The sequence below is a fragment of the Patiria miniata genome, unplaced genomic scaffold (assembly GCF_015706575.1).
Source record: "Patiria miniata isolate m_02_andy unplaced genomic scaffold, ASM1570657v1 HiC_scaffold_14, whole genome shotgun sequence".
Lineage (NCBI taxonomy): Eukaryota > Metazoa > Echinodermata > Asteroidea > Valvatida > Asterinidae > Patiria > Patiria miniata.
The window spans coordinates 12859129-12881583 of record NW_024037052.1 but is presented as its reverse complement, the minus strand read 5'-3'; the positions used below and the strand labels follow the sequence as shown (position 1 = coordinate 12881583).

Below are 22455 nucleotides of genomic sequence, written 5' to 3'. Positions count from 1 at the left end.
CACATCACAATGTGGGTTTGTGTAAATGTTACTTTATTAATTTACCATTGTAACACAAGGCGTAGATTATATAAAAATATTTCGAGAATTATACATCTTTTCCTGAAATATAAAGCACACTCTCATTAAATATTTATGCCTGAATTCTTTTTGAAACTAACTTTTTTAGATATACAAAATAATGAATACGTATTCCTTATTTAGTAATTTCAAAGGATTAAGGACGTGATTGTCGGAATACAAAACGCGACAGTTTAATAAAACATTCTCTAGAAGCTACTGCTGAAAAATTTCTAAATTGAAATAACTGTTGTACTATCTTTAACAGTATGAATTCTTCTATCTTTTCCTAGATTTTTGATACCTAATTGCACCTATAATGGGTTAAACTAAGGCGTAAAGATTTCTGCATGAGATTTAAAAAAGTCAAAATGGGGTACTAAAAACAATTGAAAGCAACTTCTATACTAATGAGTTTCAAAACCAATCCAACTTTTCCTAGAGCTTGCTAACATGATAAAACTCAAACACAAAATGAAGCATAACTGATATTTCGCACATTATTTCATTCAAAAGCAGTAATAAACAATTCAAACTATTTGGATGAAAGACATCTACACGTATAACCATAAATTTCACATGAGCTTAAATCCTCTGCACAAAATCAAATTTGGCTGAAATGAGGTATAAATTGGTAGTCATTAAAATGGTGGATTTTTGTTCAGAGAAAAGGCAACATCTGTCTTAACAAGAAGAATTTGACAGACAGCATATACTTCGATGCAAGTTAATTGGAAAATTAACTTGCAAAAGTGGTCTTGCCCACAATGGGTGTTATAAAATAGATCACTTTTATTTCATTTTAGTCTCTTATACCCACTCAAGCTGGCGTGCAGCGCAGAAAATTGTCATCCCGAAGAGACCGAGAATGGCAGGGTATCCGTACGCTCCCCGCAGACGCTTCTTTGGATCTGGAGACAAGGAGGGGAAATGCAGTGTACAGAATTTGCTGGTTGGAAAGTTTGACCCAAACAAAGGAATGCCTTTGTCACAGTTTATTTGAATAGCTTGTGAGTTGACTTGGCACTGAAGGACTTGTGAGGACTTGTGAGGACTTGTGAGGACTTGTGACGGACTTGTGACGGACTTGTGAGGACTTGTGAGGACTTGTGAGGACTTGTGAGGACTTGTGAGGACTTGTGACGGACTTGTGAGGACTTGTGAGGACTTGTGAGGACTTGTGAGGACTTGTGACGGACTTGTGAGGACTTGTGAGGACTTGTGAGGACTTGTTAGGACTTGTGATGGACTTGTGAGGACTTGTGAGGACTTGTGACAGACTTGTGACGGACTTGTGAGGACTTGTGAGGACTTGTGACGGACTTGTGACGGACTTGTGAGGACTTGTGATGGACTTGTGAGGACTTGTGAGAACTTGTGAGGACTTGTGACGGACTTGTGACGGACTTGTGAGGACTTGTGAGGACTTGTGAGGACTTGTGACGGACTTGTGACAGACTTGTGACAGACTTATGACGGACTTTTGACGGACTTATGATGGACTTGTGATGGACTTGTGATTCACTTATGATGGACTTGCAATGGACTTGTGATGGACTTGTGATGCACTTATGATGCACTTGTTATGCACTTATGATGGACTTGTGATGCATGTATGATAGACTTGTGATGCACTTATGATGGACTTGCAATGGACTTGTGATAACCGGTAATCCATCTAGAGTGCCTTGACACCAACAGTAACACTGCAAAAAATAATCGCCTTTTTAAACTGAATTTGAAAGGATTCCATTTTAACTGACAGTCCATACCTCCTGAGTAGTAGCCACGTGCAAAGCTGAGACGACTCAAGATCCACACAGCACCGCATGCAGCTGAAGCTCTCTGTACCAGGTTTATAAAAATAACAAAATTCTCGGACTGTTAAGATGAAGCTTTTTTTCTCATTTTATGTTTGCTCAGTAAGACAGTATCTAACATAAAGACAAAAAGAACACAGCATTTGCCAAGTCCTCTATTCCAATGCCTCCACAAGCCCCTTGAAAATCGTCGCAGAGCTGACATACCGACGAATAAGCGAAAACCCTGTTTTGAGTAATTTGCGTTTGAAGTTGGACATTTTTCTGGGCATCGTATTTCACCCTTATGTTTCGATAATAACCCTTTTGGTGTATAATCGAAATAAAATAGGAAATGTAGTATCCATGAGGTTACTTATTTAATCAGAGAAGTCGTGCGATATGTTTTTATTTGATCGTAAACGTATTCGTCAGTTTGTCAAATTACAAAATTTCTAATAGCCGGTTGTTCTTCACACTGTTTCTATGCTATTCGTCAGTTTGCACACGTTGGTACTTTGAAAGCACACCTTACATTAGCTGGTTACCAGCCAAAATCTGTATTCGTCACTATGTCGAATTACGGATTTGTTATTATGACTGATTTGCCACATAAGAATTAAGAATTTTGGCATAAATACTTGAAAGAGCAACCTTTAAAAACTACAAAAATTACAAAATCTCACAATCGCCAAAATGGTCGATTCGCTTGTATGTCAGCTCTGCAACGAAATGTTCCAATGTCTTTGACAAGGGGCTTCAATTGGTAGTTTTTTCAGCCCAAAAAAAGTTCCTTCCCACTCTATGCATCTGCCAGTTTGCAACCAGTATACAGTGAAATTTTACAATACTGGGGTAGGGAATAGAGGGGAAAACATACCGGAAAACGGAGTCCCGACATCGCCAGGAAAAACAGGAACGGAGGATAGGACTCCAGGCTGCAGCAACAGATTGAAGACATAAACAGTTTTTAGAGAACAAGATAAAGCAAGCCTAAAACAGTTTGTCCCGGACATAGACCAGTCTAACTCAGAGCGCACAAAACTATATTGATTCAGAATGGCTATTCACTATTAGGCCTGGGCGAGTAGCGGATTTTTCTACTCGAGTACTCACAGAGAAATTACTCAAAAGTAGTCGAGTACTCGCAAGTAGATAAACCAAATGCCCATAAAAGCAGAAAAATGAAATATGTAAGTATGTCGTAAAGTAACTTACAAGCACATAACGTGCCAGTCACACCACGTTCTACAGCGCTGAGATATCCTTACTTTAACATTCATACAGTTTATATCCATTCAAATTGGTCGAGCGCCTGTCACGTGGCAGGTCTTAAACGGATGATAAAGACATGGCTGGCTGGTATTAAACACTTTTCCAGTGTCACATGAAATTTGGACTCCCATGAAATCCGGTGCCTTTTGATGTTTCATTGGTTGAACGTTCACATTCCTCACGTAGGCATGCGCAATACTACCAGTGAATCAGTATTTCATAGTCCAAAATTCACACACCGGCCAAGCTGCGTTTTGCGCGACATCACGCAAGCGTGACAAGCACGCCATCTCCTTATAAGGCAACGAGTTGTAGAGGGACATTCCATATAACAGACAGAGGGGTGTTTCATAAATCATAAAGTAAACTTGTTGAACAAAATGGTTGGCAACGCCTAGTTTTTGACTTCTTTTGATTTTTTGGACCAAAAAGGTATCTATGAATGGGAATAAATATTTGCTTCGCCAGTATTAAACACTCTGTTTAAGACCGGTTGGAGTCTGGAGTGCTGATAATTACCCTCGGCTTCGCCTCTGGTAATTATCACCCATCCAGGCTCCAACCAGTCTTAAACAGAGTTTTTAATACCTCCGAAACATATTATTCCCTTATCATTTGTATATAAGTCGGTAAGTCAGTCAGTGAAATAGGTACACAGAGGACAAGAGGCTGGCCCTCCGGTACCAGACCAAAAATGACAATTATTTCACTAGTGTACAAGAATCAGAAATATTAGATGGGAATAAAAACAATTGGTTTTGAAGGAAAGGATGCAGTCTTACGTGTTCTGGTGAGCCCTTTGAACACAGTTGAAAAGCTGATGCGAATCGCTGTACATGGCAGGATACTGATAAATGAAACCAAAAAATGAATCGTATTATAAATAGGCCTACTTATTACAATTTAAAAAATTTATTTTTACAAAGTTAAATTAAAAACTACTCTGTGATAAACTATACAAGGTTCATTATTATTTTGTACTGTACTCAGATAGTTGAATAAGTTGAATTGGGCTCTATCCATGAAAGAAAACGACGGTTGTTGAATGGCATGTGATGTCCATTTAAAAACAGACCACTACCTTCATTAAAACTATTGAGATAAAAACGAAACTTAGACAACACAAAGTTAGACCAATAAATGCATCAAGAAATCAAAAGGGATTCCCAACTTTCAAAAGCCCAAGTGTCTACATATAAAGCAATTTTAAGCCCTTGTGTAAAACAAAGTGTCAACAAATTTGCAACACAGGAAAGCGATTGAATACCTCCAAGCCGTTTATAGAGAGAGAGTTGGGACAACCATCCATTTTGGCGTGATATTAGGTCCAACTCAGCTTGCATTGTGTCCGTAACTTTATGGGCCCATAACTTCGGCAATTGTGATGTCCCAACTATAGTTGAGACAGTCTCAACAATAACAGTTGGGGCATTCCTAACCATATAGACAGTTGGCACGATCCTAACTATAGTTGGGACGATGCCACAGTTGGGGCATAACAAGACTCCTGTGAACAGTCATCAGTGTCTCTAATGATCTGGTACTATTTTTGACAAGACCATAAAATAACCCAAGAATCTTGCGACAGAATGTTATCTCATTCTTGGACACATAATGGCGTACGAAAATCAGCACCCCTCATGTCACAAATCTCGCTACATTACAGCCCTGGCATACCTCCACACCGTATTTTCTCCTCGCCCTACTGACGTTCACAGCCAGGTAGTACACCATGACGTAGCTGGCCGAGCCCACTAGAATGACATACCCGTAATCCTTGGGCAGCGTTGACAGTACGCCAGACATGTTGATCTCAAGTTTAGTACGGACACTGTGTCCTGTATGAGAGGGGAAATTTGAGAAAAGACCAGCTTTTGATTTCATGGATTTAATGGCGCCGGCTTTCTTTCAGTGAAAAAGTGGCATCAGGGTGCAACATTTTTTCCACCAATTTTTCCCTGCAATGATCAGCCATCAAAAAGTGATTACATGTCCTAAAAAGTCAAATTTAGCAGGGAAAATTGAAAAAAATGTTGCAACCTGACGCCACTCTTTCCTTTCATATATCATCTCAATGAATAGAAGGTCAGTCGGGAAAATGTCCATACTCGGACGTCAATTTATCTGATGCCAAACATATTAATTGTCACCTCACCTTGTCATTTGAACCAAGAGAAATCCAGGAAGCTGTGTTAAGGTGAAAAAAATTTACTCAAAATGTGTTTTTAGAGCACATTTTGGATGCATACGTCGTGCAGAACTAACTTGAAGCAGCCGGTCAAAACTGATTGTAGTGGCTGAAAGACAGCGGTACGTTATACACGTGACATCAACAACCATGACGTCGCATGAGCCTGCCAATGATAGTGCAATACGTCATTATGAATATTTATTTTCTCATGAATATTTAGTTTATTTCAATGGATACTTCAAATACGTCCAAAGATTGATTACTGCAACAGCGATCGTGCGCGGCCTAGCGGTTAAGAGTCTCGTGTGTCAAGCAAGCGTCAGAGGTTCGAATCCCGATGAAGAAACTGACTGATTAATAAATAGAAATTAAGGAAAGGAGAGAGTAGAGGAGGGAAAGTGGAGGAATAACCGTAAAAGATGTAACTTTTGGCGCTAGAAAATTAATTGAAAAAAGTGACGTCCGAGTACGGAATTTTTTCCGGTCAGTCATTACAAAAATGATGATAAGACATGAATCTGGGACTGAGAAACATTTCCAAGTTTGTTAGGAAATAGACCCTACTTAAAATTTTCTTGACTCTCCATAGACTTTGTACACACTCGCGGAAGTGGCGTCAGGTTACAACATTTTTCCCGGGAAAATATTGAAGCATTCACTGAAAAAAGAAAATTTAGAATTTTTTTCAGACCAGCCTCATACTAGGTTTGTGCACAGGGTGTCAAGTGACTTTCCAAACAAACACAAACGCAAAACGATGAGAGAGGCCTGCTGAGCGCAGTAAAGGGATACCTTGCGCAACTTTCATTCATGATTCAGCTGCAGCACTTGCATGACTTGCACATTCAGTTCATTGCTCTAAACTAGTGGTTCAACAAGTAAAACGGACCACGTGTGTGCTATTACCAGATTACACCAACACTTGAGCTTAATTTCTTAATTAGCTTAATCGTTTATTGGTAAATTACCCGTGTTAATCTACAAACAATCACGTAAGAAGTTGGTGATGTTCTCAGCTCCGCACAACGTTAGCACGTCCACTTCCCACGCTTGCCTACCGTCGAATGTATGTGTGTCACGCACGGCGCCACTGTCGCGCACCTGCTGCATGCAAATCTCCAAACAAAATGGATACCAGACATTCGTTCGTTCAGTCCATTAGAAAAGTAGAGTCAATTAAATTACTAAAGATAATTATTTCAATTTCAAAGTCCAAAATCTGACCTATAATGTGATATCTTTTTTATAAATAACATATGATGTCATGATTTTTAAATGATACTCATTGCATAAAAATGTTACAATACGTATTTGATTGTTGAATGGCGCCTGAATAAAACATTTTCACCCCTCTTCACATATTAGAACGGCCCAAATAATTCAGGTACATGCACTGCCTAGGGAAAATAAAAATGGCAGGCCTGGACGAAGTTCTGCGAAGTTTTGCGCTTCAAAAAATGCAAGAACTTAAGGAAAAACAACGGGATGAGTAAGTGAAATATTAAATTGGTTTTAAACGTTCCGTTGGAAGCATTCTAGATTCAAATTATTAAAAGAGGAAGTGAGGAATGGAAGGTTTGCCGTTGTGTTCTTATTCCTCCATATGGGTTCACACAGTGCTGGCTGTTTGGATTGACTTGATCATGATGGATCGATCGTGGGTAAGGGTTGGGGGCCGGGGGGCGGGGTTAAACGAGATCAACAAGTAGGATTTGATTTGGAAAGAATGTTGCATCCTGACGCCACTTTTTTTCATCAAATATCCTCTCAATGAAGGTCAGTCATTGCAAAAATGTTGAAAAGACATGAATCTGGGAATACTGGGACTGAGAAACATTTCCAATTTTTTGTCAGAAAAAACTTTGAAAATGCACTGGACTCTCCGTAGACTTTGTACACAACCGCTGAAGTGGCATCTGGATACTAAATTAAAAGATAAAAGTAAAGAAAACTATTTAGAGAACAAAAAGAAGAAAAAGAATTTTCTCAGCACCAATTTGGTCCTGGGACCTTCAGCATCGTAGTGTGACATTTAACCAATCAAGCTACCAAAGCGCTCAGGTTGGTGTTATAGATGCGCAATGTTTTTTCAAAAATAATTTATGCTATGCCGTAATGATAGCAGTTGAAAATCAGGTAAATTTGTTTACTGTTTGTCTCCATAGGGATACAGAGGACACAAAACCTGCCTTGGATGAATGCAATGAAAGGCAGCAGTCATCAGATGCAACATCGAATTCCAATGGTAAAGATGAACACAATTCTGCAAATAAAGAAGTTAAAGCAGAAATGGGAAATGACGCCATACAGAAGACAACAAAAACTTCCCCAGAGCAGCTCAAAAGTGAGATTGATGAAAACATGAAGGAGGAATCAAAGCCTATGCAAATGGAAACTTCCAGTAGCAAAGATGGTAAAGATAAGAAGATTACTATCAAGCTTCTCACAAAGAAAATTGAACCTGAGGCAACGATGCACAGGGATGCAGAGGAAGAGGTGGCGGAAGAGGAGATGGACGATGTGGACAGTAGTACGGACAGTAGTGATGATGAAAACGAGGGGGAAGTGAAGGATGGAAAGCCGTGGAGGAAGGTCTATGAAGAAGGGGAGCTGTCACCGTCTAGTGAAAGCGAAGAGGAAGCGGACGGGGTGGCAGAAGGGGAGGCGGAAGGGGAGGGGGAAGGGGAGGAAGAAGCAAACGAAGAAGCAAACGTCACAAAGGAGGATGGGATGGACTCGGATACGAGCGGAGAAATCAAAGATGAGGATGCCAAGAAATCCAAGAAACACAAAAAGCACAAACACAAGAAGCACAAACACAGCAAGGGTGAAACCAAGGAGGAGTCCCCAAAGGAGAAACATAAACACAAAGACAAAAGCAAGAAGGACAAGAAGAAGGACAAACAGAAGAAAGAGCACAAGAGCAAGGAGAAGGACCCAGACAAAGACAAAAGCAAAGACAAGAAAAAATCCAAAGATAAAGCGAGCAAGGGTGATGAAGTAGACAAATTAAAGAAGGAAAATGACTCTGGGAAAGACAAGCACAAGGAGAAGAGTGAGAAGAAAGAAGCCAAAGAAAAGAAACATAAAAGCAGACACAAAGAGAAAGGCGGCGACTCTAAGGAAGAGAAAACGAAAAGCAGCAGCAAACGGAAACACAGGTCCGGATCAAGGTCCCGTTCCCAATCACCATCCAAATCCAAATCCACATCTCATCACAAGAAGCGCAAGCGCTCAAAGTCCCGATCGCGCTCCCCAAAGACTCACAAACACAGCCAGTCAACAAGGTTGAGATCTAGAGAGGAAGCCTACTATCGAAGCACGTCCCCTGACAGGTATTATTCCAGGCGCTATGGCGCTGGCTCTGGCTCAAGATACGTGCAACGGTCGCGCTCGAGATCGCCACGCTCAGATGATGAGTTTAAAATCGACAAGGCTAAGCTGCTGGAGATTGCCAAGGCTAACGCCTACGCTAAGATGCAATCTGGGGAATTCCCACCGTACATGAAGCTGACACCAAAAAGTGTGGTAACCAAAGTGGACCCAAAGGGTAAGCTATGACCAAAAAATCCATATCCAGTTTACACTTGTGTGCATTTAACTTATCCCTCACCCTTGGTGGTATTTTTTCAAGAAACCCTACCCAACGCAACAACATTCAACACAAAGTCATCACTTCTCAAAGTTAGAAGCCTGCCCGGTGTAATAAGATCAATCAGGTCAAACATTTGCTTGGCAAGGCAGCATGGAAGTTTGTGGTCGTCAACTGCAACACGATCCAACAGTGACATTGTTCAATGGAACTACTTCCTTAATTACCCCTAACCCTGCCAGACGCAAGCTCACGCAACACAGAACATCAGGTGGAAAGTCTGGTGCACTTTGATGCATTTAGCTATCAACACCAGTACATAAACAGCATGCTCTGAAATAAATTACAATGAGAGCTAATCCCTTTGAACAATGCCACAGTTATATCCTGCTGCATTCGGTGACCACAGACTCTGAGGCAGTTTGGCCTTGAGACTTTTGACCTGATGGATCTTGCTACACTGGGCAGGCTTGTCATTTTAGACAAGTGTTGAGTGTTGCTACCTTTGACAGGGTTTCTAGCCAAAATACACTGGAGGGTTACGGTTAAAGAAATGGCAGTTTTTGCACTGGTGCTGATGGCCCAATGCAACAAGGTCCAACAGACTTTTAACGCCTGTTGTGGTGCGTTCTAAACTGTTAGGGTTAGGTTTAAACTACTTTTATCAAAGCTGTTTAAAGCTATAGTCCATCATTTGTAATTTGTGCATTTTGTTCGTTTGAAGCAACAAAAGAGTTCAAAATCTAATGAAGGATACTGAGCAACTAACCTGATGAAGTTTCAGCTAAGCTTCAGCTGTATATTCCGAGAAAAACAGCATTCTAAGATCTCAATTTCAAATCAAAAGTTACTGAATCATGTTTTGAATTGTTTTGAATTGCAGCTATACGTGACGTAGCGCACTGATCCGACGAATTATAACAACCGCGCGCACGTGTGCCTCGTTCCAAACCTTGTGCGCGCTGCGCTGAATAACAAAACGAACTACTAATTTAAATGTTCCTACGGTGCTTCTTAAGAATCACCGTTGGAAATGCCTCCTTTTGTTGATTACTTCAAAATGACAGCTTCCCAGAAAGAATAATTTCACAGGGAGTTTAGTTCCCTTACTATCTTTCAACCAAGTTTGTTTTTCAACAATAATTACGCCAGTTACTTTTCGGATGGCTGCAAATGATGGACTATAGCTTTAATGACATGTTGATTTTACTATGGCAGTTCTTATAGTCCACTTTCTCTGTCACTAATTTGTATTCCACCTTCTCTGTGACTAGTATCCTGCCAATCGCTAGATTAACGAAGCAGTACACCAAATGAAACAAAACAAAATTTGGTAATTGATATCCTCAAATCCACAAATCGTGTTTCGATTTTTCAGAGAGGAGGAGTGTAGAGGAACTAACAGCCGTCTGCAAGGAGATAGCAAGCAAGCAGCAGGACGACTCTGACTCTGATGACTCTCCCATCAATAAACCTGTGGGATCTGATGATGAGACTGATGAACCGTTCATTAGGCATCCCTTCAAAGTCAGGGAGGCTCCATTGGGCAATGTGGGCATTGTGATGAACATCAGAGTAAGTTATCAGTACATTCACTTGTATCCAGTGCCGGTGAGTGGAGTGCCGTTGCTTTGTGGTGTGGAGCATTTAATACTTGGTCTGCAGGTAATTCTGCAGGTTGTGGGTTCGAGTCCAGCCTGGGGTTATGGTACGTGTGCCCTTGGACAAGGCACTTTGTCACTCATTGCTTCTCTCCACCCAGGAGTAGATGGGTACCTGTGAGGGCAGGGATGGTTATTGCATAGAGCTAGGACCCATTGTGGTTGATTTTAGCTGCTTTACGCTGAAATGGAAGAATGGAGCTGTATACTCCATAGGGAGCTGAGATTGCCTTTGGAATGTTTCATTTGCCCAATGACCAATAATAGTGGATACATGCGCTTTATAAACAAATACACATTATTAAATACACACTATCCACTACCTTATCCAAGGGTGCTGTTGACCACTTTACTGATTTCTATGTGGAATGCTGTGGTCAAATGGTAACAGTTTTAGACTTAAGTACCATGATACGTGGTTCGAACCCCAATGGGGAACATGATGCCTGTGTTCTTGGGCAAGACACTTTAATACTACAATTGCCCGTCTCCAACCAAGAGTATAAATGGGTACCTGTGAAGGTAGATACCAGATTGCGATTTACTCCTTTTGCGCGCTGCTGCAGAAAATTGGTCTTGTGGCCTGATGAATAGGGGTAATAATCATTAAGCGCTCTGAGACCTTTAGTGTAAAGTGCTATATAAGCACGGTGTTATTATTAAATTAAATTTTGTAAAGCAAATCCAGACTTCACAAACGCATTGGGAAGCTGACCACCATGATCTTTGCATGATCATTCCATTTGCATGCGCATGTGGTTCGCATGGAGACTTGACTTACTGCCTACCCATGTATCGTGAAAGCACATGAAACATGTGGTGCCAGACTAATGCACATGTGGTGTAGGTCACAAGCGACAGTCAGTCAGTAAGATAGGTAACCAGTCTTGGTCAAAAGTAACAGTCAGTCAGTGATAGTGTTAAACAAGTCTAATTCACAAGTGACAGTCAGTCAGTCAGGTACAAAGAGGACCATAGACCTTTATAATGCTGCCACCATTTCAGTCATGTTCCCTGTATCCAATAACAGTACCAAATGGTAATGTTTTTGTGCACAAAGGAACCAGACTAGTTTTCCTTGCAGCCTCGCTTTGGTTATGCTGATTTGAATGGGGAAAAAGTTATGATGGCTGCAACATGATAATAGCTGGCCCTCTGGGACCAGCAAAAAATATTGACCTTTGGAAAGCAGATTTTGTACTCTGTCAAATTGATTGTTTCTTCCATCCAGAATGCTGTTCAGAAGCCAATCCAAGACAAGGAGATGCTTCGGCTAACCTTCCCAGTCTCCAGCGGCTCTCAGCACCGCAAGAAGGAAGACGAGCTGGGCCCCAAGCCTTACGGGGACTGGGTCTCCATCGAGAAGAAACCTAAGATGATGGACCCAGTTGCTAAACCTACCACCAAGATCATGCCGACCCCTGGCACCGAGACGCTAACACCAGCAGAAGCAACACCAGGTGCCTAGAAGTTATCACTAAAAAAGATAAAATAGTTTCATGGGTCTCTTACAAATATTTGTTTTAAAACTGCAAACTGTCCCTAACCAGTTTTAAGCCAAACTTTATAACTGTATCACACTTTTCTCATTCATAAATACATTTTTGGAATAAAAACAAAGCCCAAAAGTTGAACACTTGACAAACTTTATGTGATGTTTGTTTGACCGTTACACATTAAATTGCTATTCAGGTTTGGGATCTTTTCTATGAGCAGAGCGTATTATAGTCTTTCCCAGAGGAAGCAAAATGATTCTCTCAAAGAATTTTTTTGGAAGATATATATCAAATATTGAAGTCCTTATTTTTAACGTTTTATTTTTTAGCCATGTTTTTACCAACAAATGGGGATAAATGTGAGATAGTTAACCAAGATTTTTTTATCATGTCAGTATTTTGACACTGTGATGACTCCCCCTGTTGAAGTAAAAGCTGGTGGAGAAAAAAAACAATTGTGTCTCCAATTTGTAAAAAAAAATGTAGACATTTGTTTGTACACACCAAGGCTCGCGCAGTCGTGTTTTACTGTACTCTCGAGGACAATGCTTTGTGTTTCCCTTTGTCCCTATAATATAACACTCTCCCATAGACTAAGCACACAAACTTACTACAGAGGACTGTTTCAAACAAAAGAACCAACTTCCAAGGACTGAAAGGATCTGTTGTTCTCCCTTTGTGTGTCAGTCCTCGGGGGTTATGTAGAACACGTACACACCAACATATCAAGGTGACTGTCATTTTGATTTTTTCTTATCCAATGTGAACTGTGTGTATTTCTTTTCAGGTGTTCCTGGAGTTACCACTGCAGTAACTGCACCTACAGTAACCGATCCAGCAGCAGCAGCTGTTGCAGCTGCAGCAGCAGCAGCAGCAATGCCCCCACCCCCTGTCCCACCCCCACCCACCACCGTAGCACCAGCGCCAGCACCAGAGATCCCTACCCCTACCCCACCCATGCCCCCACCCACGCCCCCAGCCCCACTCACCTTCGCCGGTATCATATCCCCAGCAGGAGCGCTGCCGACATCCAGCGCCATCGCTGCAGCGTCGGCCATCCCTGCAGCAGTTGCCGCTGCCGAGTATGCATCGGTGGCTGCTGCAGCAGCTGTGTCTAAGGCAATGGCAGTGACGGTGCCGCCTGCGCCCATCGGAGTTGCAGCAATGCCTCCAGTTGCACAGAAAGACCAAGCCAAGGAGGACAAAGTGTTTGAAGAAATTCCTAATCAGGTAAGGAAATCATACTCGGCAAAAATTATTCACTTTATGATGATGCTTTGAACATATGTAGCCTTGAAACTCAGAAAGATGACAGAGAATTTGCAGTGGTTTTGCTCTGCTCTTGAATCTCACGGAATTTGTAAAGATTGGTTATCATCTCAAAGAAATGTTTCTGTTAATTTAACCCTAACTCCCTACTTAGTTTTACTTAGTTTTTCTGAATAGATAGTCTGATTGTAAAAAGGGTTTTATAAGATCACACTTTTTCTTTGTACATTTCAGAAGGTTGACATTGCGGCCATGGTGTCTGCGAGGCTGAAAGCAGCGAGACGGCTTGAACACAACCCTAACGATGTGGAAGCACTGTCTGTCATGCACAAGGCACAGACACAAGTAAGCAACAATTTCATGTCACCAACTTAATTGCCTATCTGGTCTTAAAAAAAGATAAGCCTAGTACCAAACAGCAAACACCGAATGAAACGATTTCATAATTATGGACTGTCATTTTGAAGAAGAGAAATTTGATGTTTCATATAGATCTTTACATGGACAGTAATACTGTTATTAGTTGAAAAAGAAATCATGCATAGGTTTCGCCTTTTACATCTACTTAAGGTTTTGATTATTTGAATTAAAAAAGCATTATTTACATATGATCTCATTAGTTATTTACATATGGCCTTAAATATGCAAATCAGCATTGGAAATTTGAGATATACAAGAAAATTAGCACTCAATAAAGTGCTAATATGTAATCTAAAAGTTATAAACCTAAATTCCTGCAATCGCAGGAGGACTTACATCCCTGTCATAAATATTTGGCAGTAACAAGTTGAAAGAAAACATTTACAAGATTAACAATTTTTGAGGTCTAATTTCTATTTTGTACATTTTCGTCAGATCCGTAACTGGACAATGGGTAAGCAGAAGCCAGGAATGTTTACGGGCGACACGGGACTGAGGACGCTACGCCCACAGGAACTAGCCAACACAGACCCCAGAGCACAAGCATGGGCAAAGAAGGTCAGAACGGAACGTGTCTACATATCTCTCTCTTCCTTGCTTTCACACCATTCTGAAAAACACAATCTTGTAAATTACTTGTTGGCCTCAATTCTACATAAAAAAAATCATGTCCACATGCTGTATTTTGAAGTGGCCTTTTATGTAAGAGATTGGGAAATGTTAGAAAGCAGTGTTCTTAATAAAGTTCAAAAAGCTTGAAAATATTGAAAGATAGCTAAACAGTGATTCTCAATTGGGTACAAGTTGTAAAGAAAGCATAGACAAATTCTCGGCCAGCTGTACCAGTCTTCTTACATTACTATGCTGTGAGAATTCAACGTATTACGCACTGACCGTGTATGGTACCTTGAAGTATTCATGATGACTTGGGCTGTGTCCGCATTATTTGGCTGCGGCTGGACATTACACACACACCTATCCGGTTCGTTAGTAAAAACGTCATACACGCACGCGTACCACTGATTACTAGCGCCCATTGGCTACAAACGCTCAAGCTGCGTTAACTTCCGGTTCCAATCGTGCAGAAAGTGCTGGAGGTGACGTCACACTAACGAACCGGATGGAAGCGGCTGCAGCCACATCCCAGCAGTAGCCAAGTAAACCGTACACAGCCTTACAACCTACACATTTTCAGTGCCCTGCTGCAATTTTGTGGCTGGTGCTTGGACTCATTTTCATGTATTTTTATGGCATGTGGTCAGGGTTCCCATCCTCCTATCACCAACATCATAAGTATCTTGTCACAATGTAGTGATAATTATGTAGAAAGCCTCACTACTCAGAGCTTTCAATATCTTTTTTTTCGGTTGTTTTTCAAGCTCTAAGTAGTTAGGCCTTCCTTTAAACAGGTTTCCAGTTCAATTTGAGCAGGGGAGAAGTCAAAAATGCGAGACAAGTTTGGGGTTTGTTCCCAATTGTTTGATTGTAATCTAAAATAGGAACTCATGAAAAATTTCAATTTAAACCTAAATTTCAATTGAAACCTAAAGGAGGAACCAGAAAATTTGGACGCTTTTGTGACTTTCTGCCTATAGACCATTCCGAGCATGCTGTCATTGTTCATTTATGGAGGCTAGCTATTGTTCAGATAACCCGTCATGGAGCAGTTGTTTTGAACAATAGCATGCACAATGCTTTCGCCATTGAAGGGGGCCTCCGTGGGTGTACAAGTAACAGCATGCTCGGAATGGTGTATAATCTGCCCCTGCTCAAATTGTTTAAAACGTTTTTTGTTTCAAGAGTGCTACCGTCCAAAGTTATCCGTGTCAAAGGTAATGTACACTTTCATTCTTAAATTCTCCATACGCAAGAAGGATTTCCCCAAAATTCAACATTTAACTGCAAGGAAATAAATAAACAACACCGCATTGTCAAGATCTTGATCTGGTTTGTAAGTGTGAGGTCACTTCAGTTTAAACCATGCCCACTGCACATGGATTAGCATTGGAACCATTGGACCGGACGTAGTGTAAAGTGGCGTGTTTAGCCAATGGGTGCTAGTCATTAGTGGTGCGTGCGCGTGTGACGAACTCACTTATGAACCGGATTCTAGTGTTGTATTACTCATATGTACTCGTACTCGAGTACATTTTTGAACTCGTACTTGTACTCATGAAATGTACTTGTTTTCATACTCATGAGTATGTACTTGTACTCATACTCTTGAGAATGTACTCATACTCTTACTACCTGTGCTTGTACTTGTACTTGTACTAGTGGCAAAGTACTTGTACTCATGGAAACGTACTCAATTACAACATTGTTACATTGAGGCATATGCAACAATTTGATTATCGTTCCAAATGGGTAATTGCTGATAGTTTTTGTAGACTGAGAAAATAAAACAAAGAGGAACCAATTACATGTGGACATGCAAGCCAATACATTTAATGTAGCTGAAGTTGTCAAATTGGAATGATGACATCTTCAAGACATTTTCATCAAAAAAAAATTGTTTTATAGCACACTTCTTAGTGATTAAATTTATCAGTACAGAATCAGAGATTAAATTGTTACCGATAACTGAAATGGGTTTTGATAATGGTGTCGGCTGACATATGCAATTCATTTACCTCAGCCAAATCATCCCTGAAACCCGTAATGGACCCACCCGGTGTACACATGCACCCATGGCAGGAGTGGATTAGTCCACTCCTGCCATGGGTGCAGGGCAGCACTCTTGAAACAAAAAAAAAGCAAAAAAATGGAAACTTGTTACAGGCAAAACATCACCCAGAACTTTGCAGCAGTCACTGGATGATCCTACAGTCACCACACGCCACACGGACCCGATTGGAATGATTTGCGTTCCGCACAGTATGGGTAGGTGAGAGGTACTTTTAAGCACACACACGTCGTCTTGCTGCGAGGGGGGCTCAACTGTGAATCAAATGTCATTGTTTCTGAAAGAAAACTGCATTTATTCCAGTTTGGCCAGTAATTGGTGTGTGCTTAAAAGATCTCTTATACACAGGTCTGGCTGTGAGTTAGGAATGAACAGCCACATTTGAAGTATTTTTGTTTGAGTGCATTTCATTTGTGTGCATTATCAAAAGATATACAGTTATAGGCACTTGGAATCGAGGCCCAATTTCTTAGAAATGTTTGGCATAGAAATTTGATTAACAAAAGCGGGTTACCGGCTAAAAATGTCAAGCATTGTATATTGCTTTTAACTGGTTCTCAAGTCATTTTTGTGTTGCACGAAAACTTTCCCAAGCAATTTCCTCCATGAAATTGGGCTGATTATTCCTGTTTTGCTTGAAGGGGCAACAAGCACCCTTTGAAGGGCGTTTTCAAACCTTTAAAAAATTGAAAGGTTAAATTAATTTTTAATTGGAAACTAAAAATACATAAAAAGCTGTACATATCAATTGTGTAATAGGTTTCAATGCTTTCAAATAAGATGCACTTAATAACTCAATAACTAGTTTTACTACAGTAGAAATTAATTATAACGAATACAGTTGGGTCCATAAAAGATTATCCTGTAAAGTGGTCATTTGCTATCCGCTCTGTTCACAAGCACCCTCACCGGCAAAGGAAGTACAGTTGGGGGTGACCGACCGATGCCATCTTGCCCGACTGCAATTCATTTGCCGCGAAGCGCGGCCACTGCGTGTAAATAATACAAATCCCCTGGTGTACGTGCGTCACACACAAGGAACGGTGCGCGTCAACCAGCGAAATGTCCCGCCCATGGGACGTCGTTGTTAGGTGAAAGGGCGCCCTCTTTTGGTAGCACACGGAGCTCATAGCTGGCGACCACAGCCCTGTATTGCTGTGCCTAAAATTTGGCTGCCAAAGGGTACATTCGTTATAGCCGTTTACACTATAGCGGCATTCTAGTGAATATATTTAGGAACAAGATCAGAGGGGCAATTCCGTAAATTTGGACGTACTTGTCAGACACTTTAATGAGCTGCTGTTGGAAAAGTGAATGTGATACATCACTAATAATGTGACATCTTATGAGTGATAAGAAAAAGATTTATGGTAGCACAATGCGACAATCTCTAATGAGTAGAAAACAATTACAGACCAAACTATGCTACCACCACCCTTAACGACCTTGTACATCATGTGGTCGGACGTACGTTAGATTTATGGAATTGCTCAGAGAGTAAAATAGGGCCAAGTCTATTTAACTCTTTTAACATTTTTAAATCGAGGTATACATAAATCAGTTCTAACAAATAGCTGCAGCATAAGCATAACTTCATAACATTGGTAATAGTTAGCAGGCGTGACCTTTCATGAATATGCAGTAGGTCACACTGATCATGAATATGCAATAGATGACCTCACACTGAACGTGAATACTCAGTACGTGACCTTTCAACTCTCAAGCAGCTTTTAACACACTGTTTCTCCTTGTCTCTTTTCATCCTTTTCCTTTCTCCCGAACTTCACAAAAAAAACACCTTGACCCTGCAGAACATGTTCCGCAACCAGGCACCGATCACTGGAGGCAACAAGGGGGCCATGCTCATGGCCAAGATGGGCTGGCGGCAGGGGGAAGGGTTGGGCAAGAATAACGAAGGGGCGCTGGAACCGCTGGCTCTGGACGTCAAAACTGACCGCAAAGGTACAGCAAGCAGGATTGCACTGATCTGATATAAGTGTAGTGTACTCAAACAAAAGTAATGGTCGTAGTGAAGCACCATGATCAGAGTAATGGAGTACTGCAGGTGCAGATGTACAAGGCGTCTCAAAATAAAGTATGCCCATTTTCAAATGCATATTATCAGAAATGTACTGAGTAAACTGAAACAATTGTCACACATGTAACCATACGTTTCTGTACAATGTGTCACATGTAACTAAGAATGGCCCATTTTAGAAAGCGACAACTATATTAAGGAAAAAAGCCCAGGACGTCCTGTATCCAATGATATTAAGTTCATTATGTCATTGTCATGGATGTATGAGCAAACTAGGCCTCTATGAAAGAGGTCAATATTAGCACTGACAAGTTAGAACACAATGGCAAAGTGGTGATGGAGGCAGAAAGAAATCTTGATGCGCTTTGCAAATCGACATGAAAAGCAGACAAAAATAGTGACAAATTTACAAATTTACAAGGCTATAAGCCTGGTGAAATAGGTAAGATTTGAGGGTGGATTTGAACCGGTCCAAAGTGTCTACAGTTCAAGAGGGGTTGGAAGTGCGTTCCGCAGCCTAGGTGCAGTGTGTGATAATGTCTTAGAGCCATATGATTTGGTTCTTGGTCTCATTAAAATAAAATGGAAATAAAAGGGGGATGTCCGAGCTATTCAACAAGTGTGACTTTTTTCTCCTGACAAATTTCCAACTTTTTATTTTGGGTCTCTGCAACTGAATAAAAAGTTTTTTGAGGGGGGGTGCTTTTGCGCACAAAGAGATTCGGTCCCTAAAATATCAGTTGCATTATTGTGGGGCCAGAAGTAATTTGAAATTTGTAAAATAATTATTCTATTATGCAATGTGGGTAATTTGTTTTCTTTAGATGTCTCATTCAAAAGTGAATAACTTTTGCTGGAAAATAAATTTCTTCAAGACACTTGTAAATGGCATGGACAGTACATCTGTGATGAAAAATGAAATAAGAGCACTGAAGACTTGTTTCTTAACTCCCAGGTCTGGTAGCAGAGGATGAGCAGAGACGCAAGAGGACCGCGGTCCCCAAGACGGTCTTCAAGGACCTGTCAGGCAAGCACCCCGTCTCGGCTCTCATGGAGATATGCAACAAGAGGAAGTGGGCCCCACCGGCATTTGATCTGGTGCAGGACAAGGGACCGGCACACAAGAAGAATTTCATCTTCAAGGTGGGTTCAGAGGGAGGAAGGGAGGAGTTAGGTTGACTAAAAGGGGGAGTATCAGTTTACAGTGTGATCGACAGAAGACCATTGAAAAAACAAGCGCATGTATGAGTTTCATGTCACATAAGCCCATGCTCAGCAGGTGAAACATGATTTGCCAAATGTTAAAGTAGGTTCAGAGCGGGAAGGGGAGGAGTAAGGTTGTCTCTAAAGGGGGGGGGGGGCATAACACCTTACACTGTGATTGTAGGAACATTTAAAACAATTACTTCTTTAAGTTTGCTTGCACAAAAGCCCATGCACAGCAAGTAAAACAAGACTCTCAATGTGTGACAGGACATGCTTCTGAATACGGCAGACAGTGCAGTCGAGTTAACTGTTGCCTAAGAAATTCTGTAGCTAGGCCTTCTTCGGACAGCAAGTCAGTTTTTAGTTCAATATTCATACAATTGACTTATCACGGTAGAATCGTGGTAGAATCGCGTTAGAATCGCGTCAACGCAGCTTGTGAAATATTGTCCAATTACATGATATACAAATGGACGCAGAATGCGAAACATCTGAGACGAACAAAACTTAGTGTACAGAAACTCCATAGGGTTGTCTGAGGGGCGTGGTTAACTCGCAAACAGCGATAGGTCAATAGACCAATACACTAAAAATGATATGAAAATGGGAAGGTTCAGGACTGTTTGGGTTGAGCCCCGCCCCCTGTTTGGGTTAAGCGCCGCCCCATATTTTCTTGGCCAATCGCAGCCGTGATTGCACAACCGAATGTCAACAAAAGTCTGATCTGCGTGCATTGCGTATGACCCATGCAGCTGGAGCTTACAGTGTGGCATTGGAGTAACATGTATTGTCTCACGCATGCACAGTAGACATGGCTAAAACAGATTGATCTATTCAAGGATATAATTTCAAGTTTTAGCCTTTAAATTACAAGCTCATGTTTAGAAAGGTTGAAATCAGAGATTTTGTTTCTCTTTTGTTTCTGCAGGTGCGCATCAACAATGAAGAGTACCAGCCATCCGCCTCATGCCCCAACAAGAAGCAGGCCAAGGCACAGGCCGCTGCCGTCGCTCTGCAGAAAATGGGACTCATTCCACCTGATCAAGTCATGTGATCAAAGCCTTGGCACCTGATCAGTGCATGTGATCAAGGCCCTGTCTTGTACAATCATGTGATCGTTGATTTAAATTGAGGCCTTGCATCAATTGATCAATCCATTTGATCAACACTCAAAATCACACAATCATTTCCATGTCATAACTGCCTCGTGTCACCTGATCACTCTACCAATCACCTGATAATACCATGTGATCCATGCCTTGTATCACGTGATAACTTGCATGTATGCACCTAATCACTTTTAAAATACTTGTCAAGGACTCCAAACAGCCGAGTCTACAACCAACAACTTACACCACTTTACTGACACGCGTTGGAGCCCCATTGCATCTTATAGGTCATGTGACACTCCTGTCACATGATATCACATGACAATGTCACATGATAACTAGCATGTACACAACTGCATGACCAACTCTTTGCCAAACATACCAGCTCTCTAAAACCCATTAGCACTTGTACTACACCGTATTCACTTTCTGATGAATCTGAACACCATAGCATGCCAAGGCAGTTTGGGGCGGTATAACGAGTAACAGGCTGGGCGGTTTGGGGCGGTATAAGGAGTAACAGGCTGGGTGGTTTAGGGCAGAACAGGGACTAATAGGTCAATGTCCAAAGCTTCAAACCAAAGCTTCTGTTCAAACGATTATGTTTTACAAAATCAATGTATTCTGTTTCCTGCACTAATCTATTTTGAAGGCAATGCAGAGCCTTAATCAAGCCATGGAGTTCCCCTACCACATTCAGTTCATGTAATGGACGACCATTATCAGATGTTCACTAAACCATGTACTTCACAAATCCATGCAAGTTTTATGTTTTTTAAGTTAATGTAAATAAAATAAAATAAAAGAAAGTTAAAAACTGAAATACCGTTTGCCAGTGTTATTTATTCATACGCTTTTCTTTAATTATGAAGACATAAAGCAAGCTCAAAGTTTGTTTTTCTTCACAAGTGAAATATTTCAGTTTAAATGGGACAATACAAATACTTAAGTTCAATAAATAGAATTTAATACGTACATATTTGAGATTGCTTGCAGCTTTTAAGCCAGCATTACATAATACTTAGTCAAGATTGTCACAACCTATGAATTTTGGATGTAGTTTTCTTTTTTGATATAATTTTTTTTTTATTGATATAGGAAAAAGGACTTTTTTTTCTGCTGCGAATAAACAACTCGCAAGAGCTTGGTTGGTTGATTCAACTCGTTCGTTGGTCAGACTGAACATGTACAAAAAGTACATCCCAAAATAAAATGTAAAAGTCGAGAACTCCAACAAATATACATCTGCTTCCATCTAGGCAGTATCTCTTGACCGTCTTAAGGCAACAAGTTGAATACTTTTGCCTCTTACTTGCTCAATAAGTAAGTACGGTCACGTCCAATCACTTGCCTATGGCTTGCAATAACGTACGTGACTCAGGGGGGGGGGGGGGAGTGGCTTCAGCCCCTTAATAATAATGAATAATAACTGGACTTATAGAGCGCCAAATTGCCAAGGGATACAAGGCGCTTATTATTGCCGTGCTCATTGGGCCAATGAAACATTCCAAATACCAACTCAGTTCCCTGGGGAGTATACAGCTTGATGCTGCCATTTGGGCGCAAAGCAGCTAAAACCAACCACAATAACCATAACTGCCCTCACAGGTACCCATTTACTCCTGGGTGGAGAGAAGCAATGAGTGACAAAGT

General features: G+C 41.0%; 2 protein-coding genes across 4 annotated transcripts; one reads left to right on the top strand and one right to left on the bottom strand.

Annotated features, from left to right (window-relative positions):
• Positions 1 to 16: 16 nt before the first annotated feature.
• LOC119722126 (microsomal glutathione S-transferase 3-like) lies at positions 17 to 6401 on the bottom strand. Its single transcript, XM_038192168.1, has 6 exons — positions 6294 to 6401; positions 4812 to 4972; positions 3917 to 3981; positions 2740 to 2797; positions 1833 to 1905; positions 17 to 971 (listed from the first exon to the last, which is right to left on the bottom strand). Exons 2-6 carry the CDS (start codon positions 4938 to 4940, stop codon positions 871 to 873), a joined length of 426 nt encoding a protein of 141 aa, XP_038048096.1. The 5' UTR covers positions 4941 to 4972; positions 6294 to 6401; the 3' UTR covers positions 17 to 870.
• Positions 6402 to 6699: 298 nt separating this feature from the next.
• LOC119722125 (protein SON-like) lies at positions 6700 to 21625 on the top strand. 3 transcript variants are annotated; one of them, XM_038192165.1, is made up of 10 exons: positions 6700 to 6814; positions 7491 to 8875; positions 10296 to 10492; positions 11810 to 12038; positions 12862 to 13304; positions 13578 to 13688; positions 14199 to 14321; positions 18261 to 18411; positions 19443 to 19630; positions 20622 to 21625. In XM_038192165.1, exons 1-10 carry the CDS (start codon positions 6714 to 6716, stop codon positions 20745 to 20747), a joined length of 3054 nt encoding a protein of 1017 aa, XP_038048093.1. In that variant the 5' UTR covers positions 6700 to 6713; the 3' UTR covers positions 20748 to 21625. The 3 variants fall into 3 exon arrangements, with proteins under 3 accessions (XP_038048093.1, XP_038048094.1, XP_038048095.1); XM_038192166.1 differs by lacking the exons at positions 19443 to 19630; positions 20622 to 21625 and adding an exon at positions 16545 to 16646 and having other exon boundaries at positions 18261 to 18381; XM_038192167.1 differs by lacking the exons at positions 19443 to 19630; positions 20622 to 21625 and adding an exon at positions 16545 to 16650 and having other exon boundaries at positions 18261 to 18379.
• Positions 21626 to 22455: the final 830 nt, after the last annotated feature.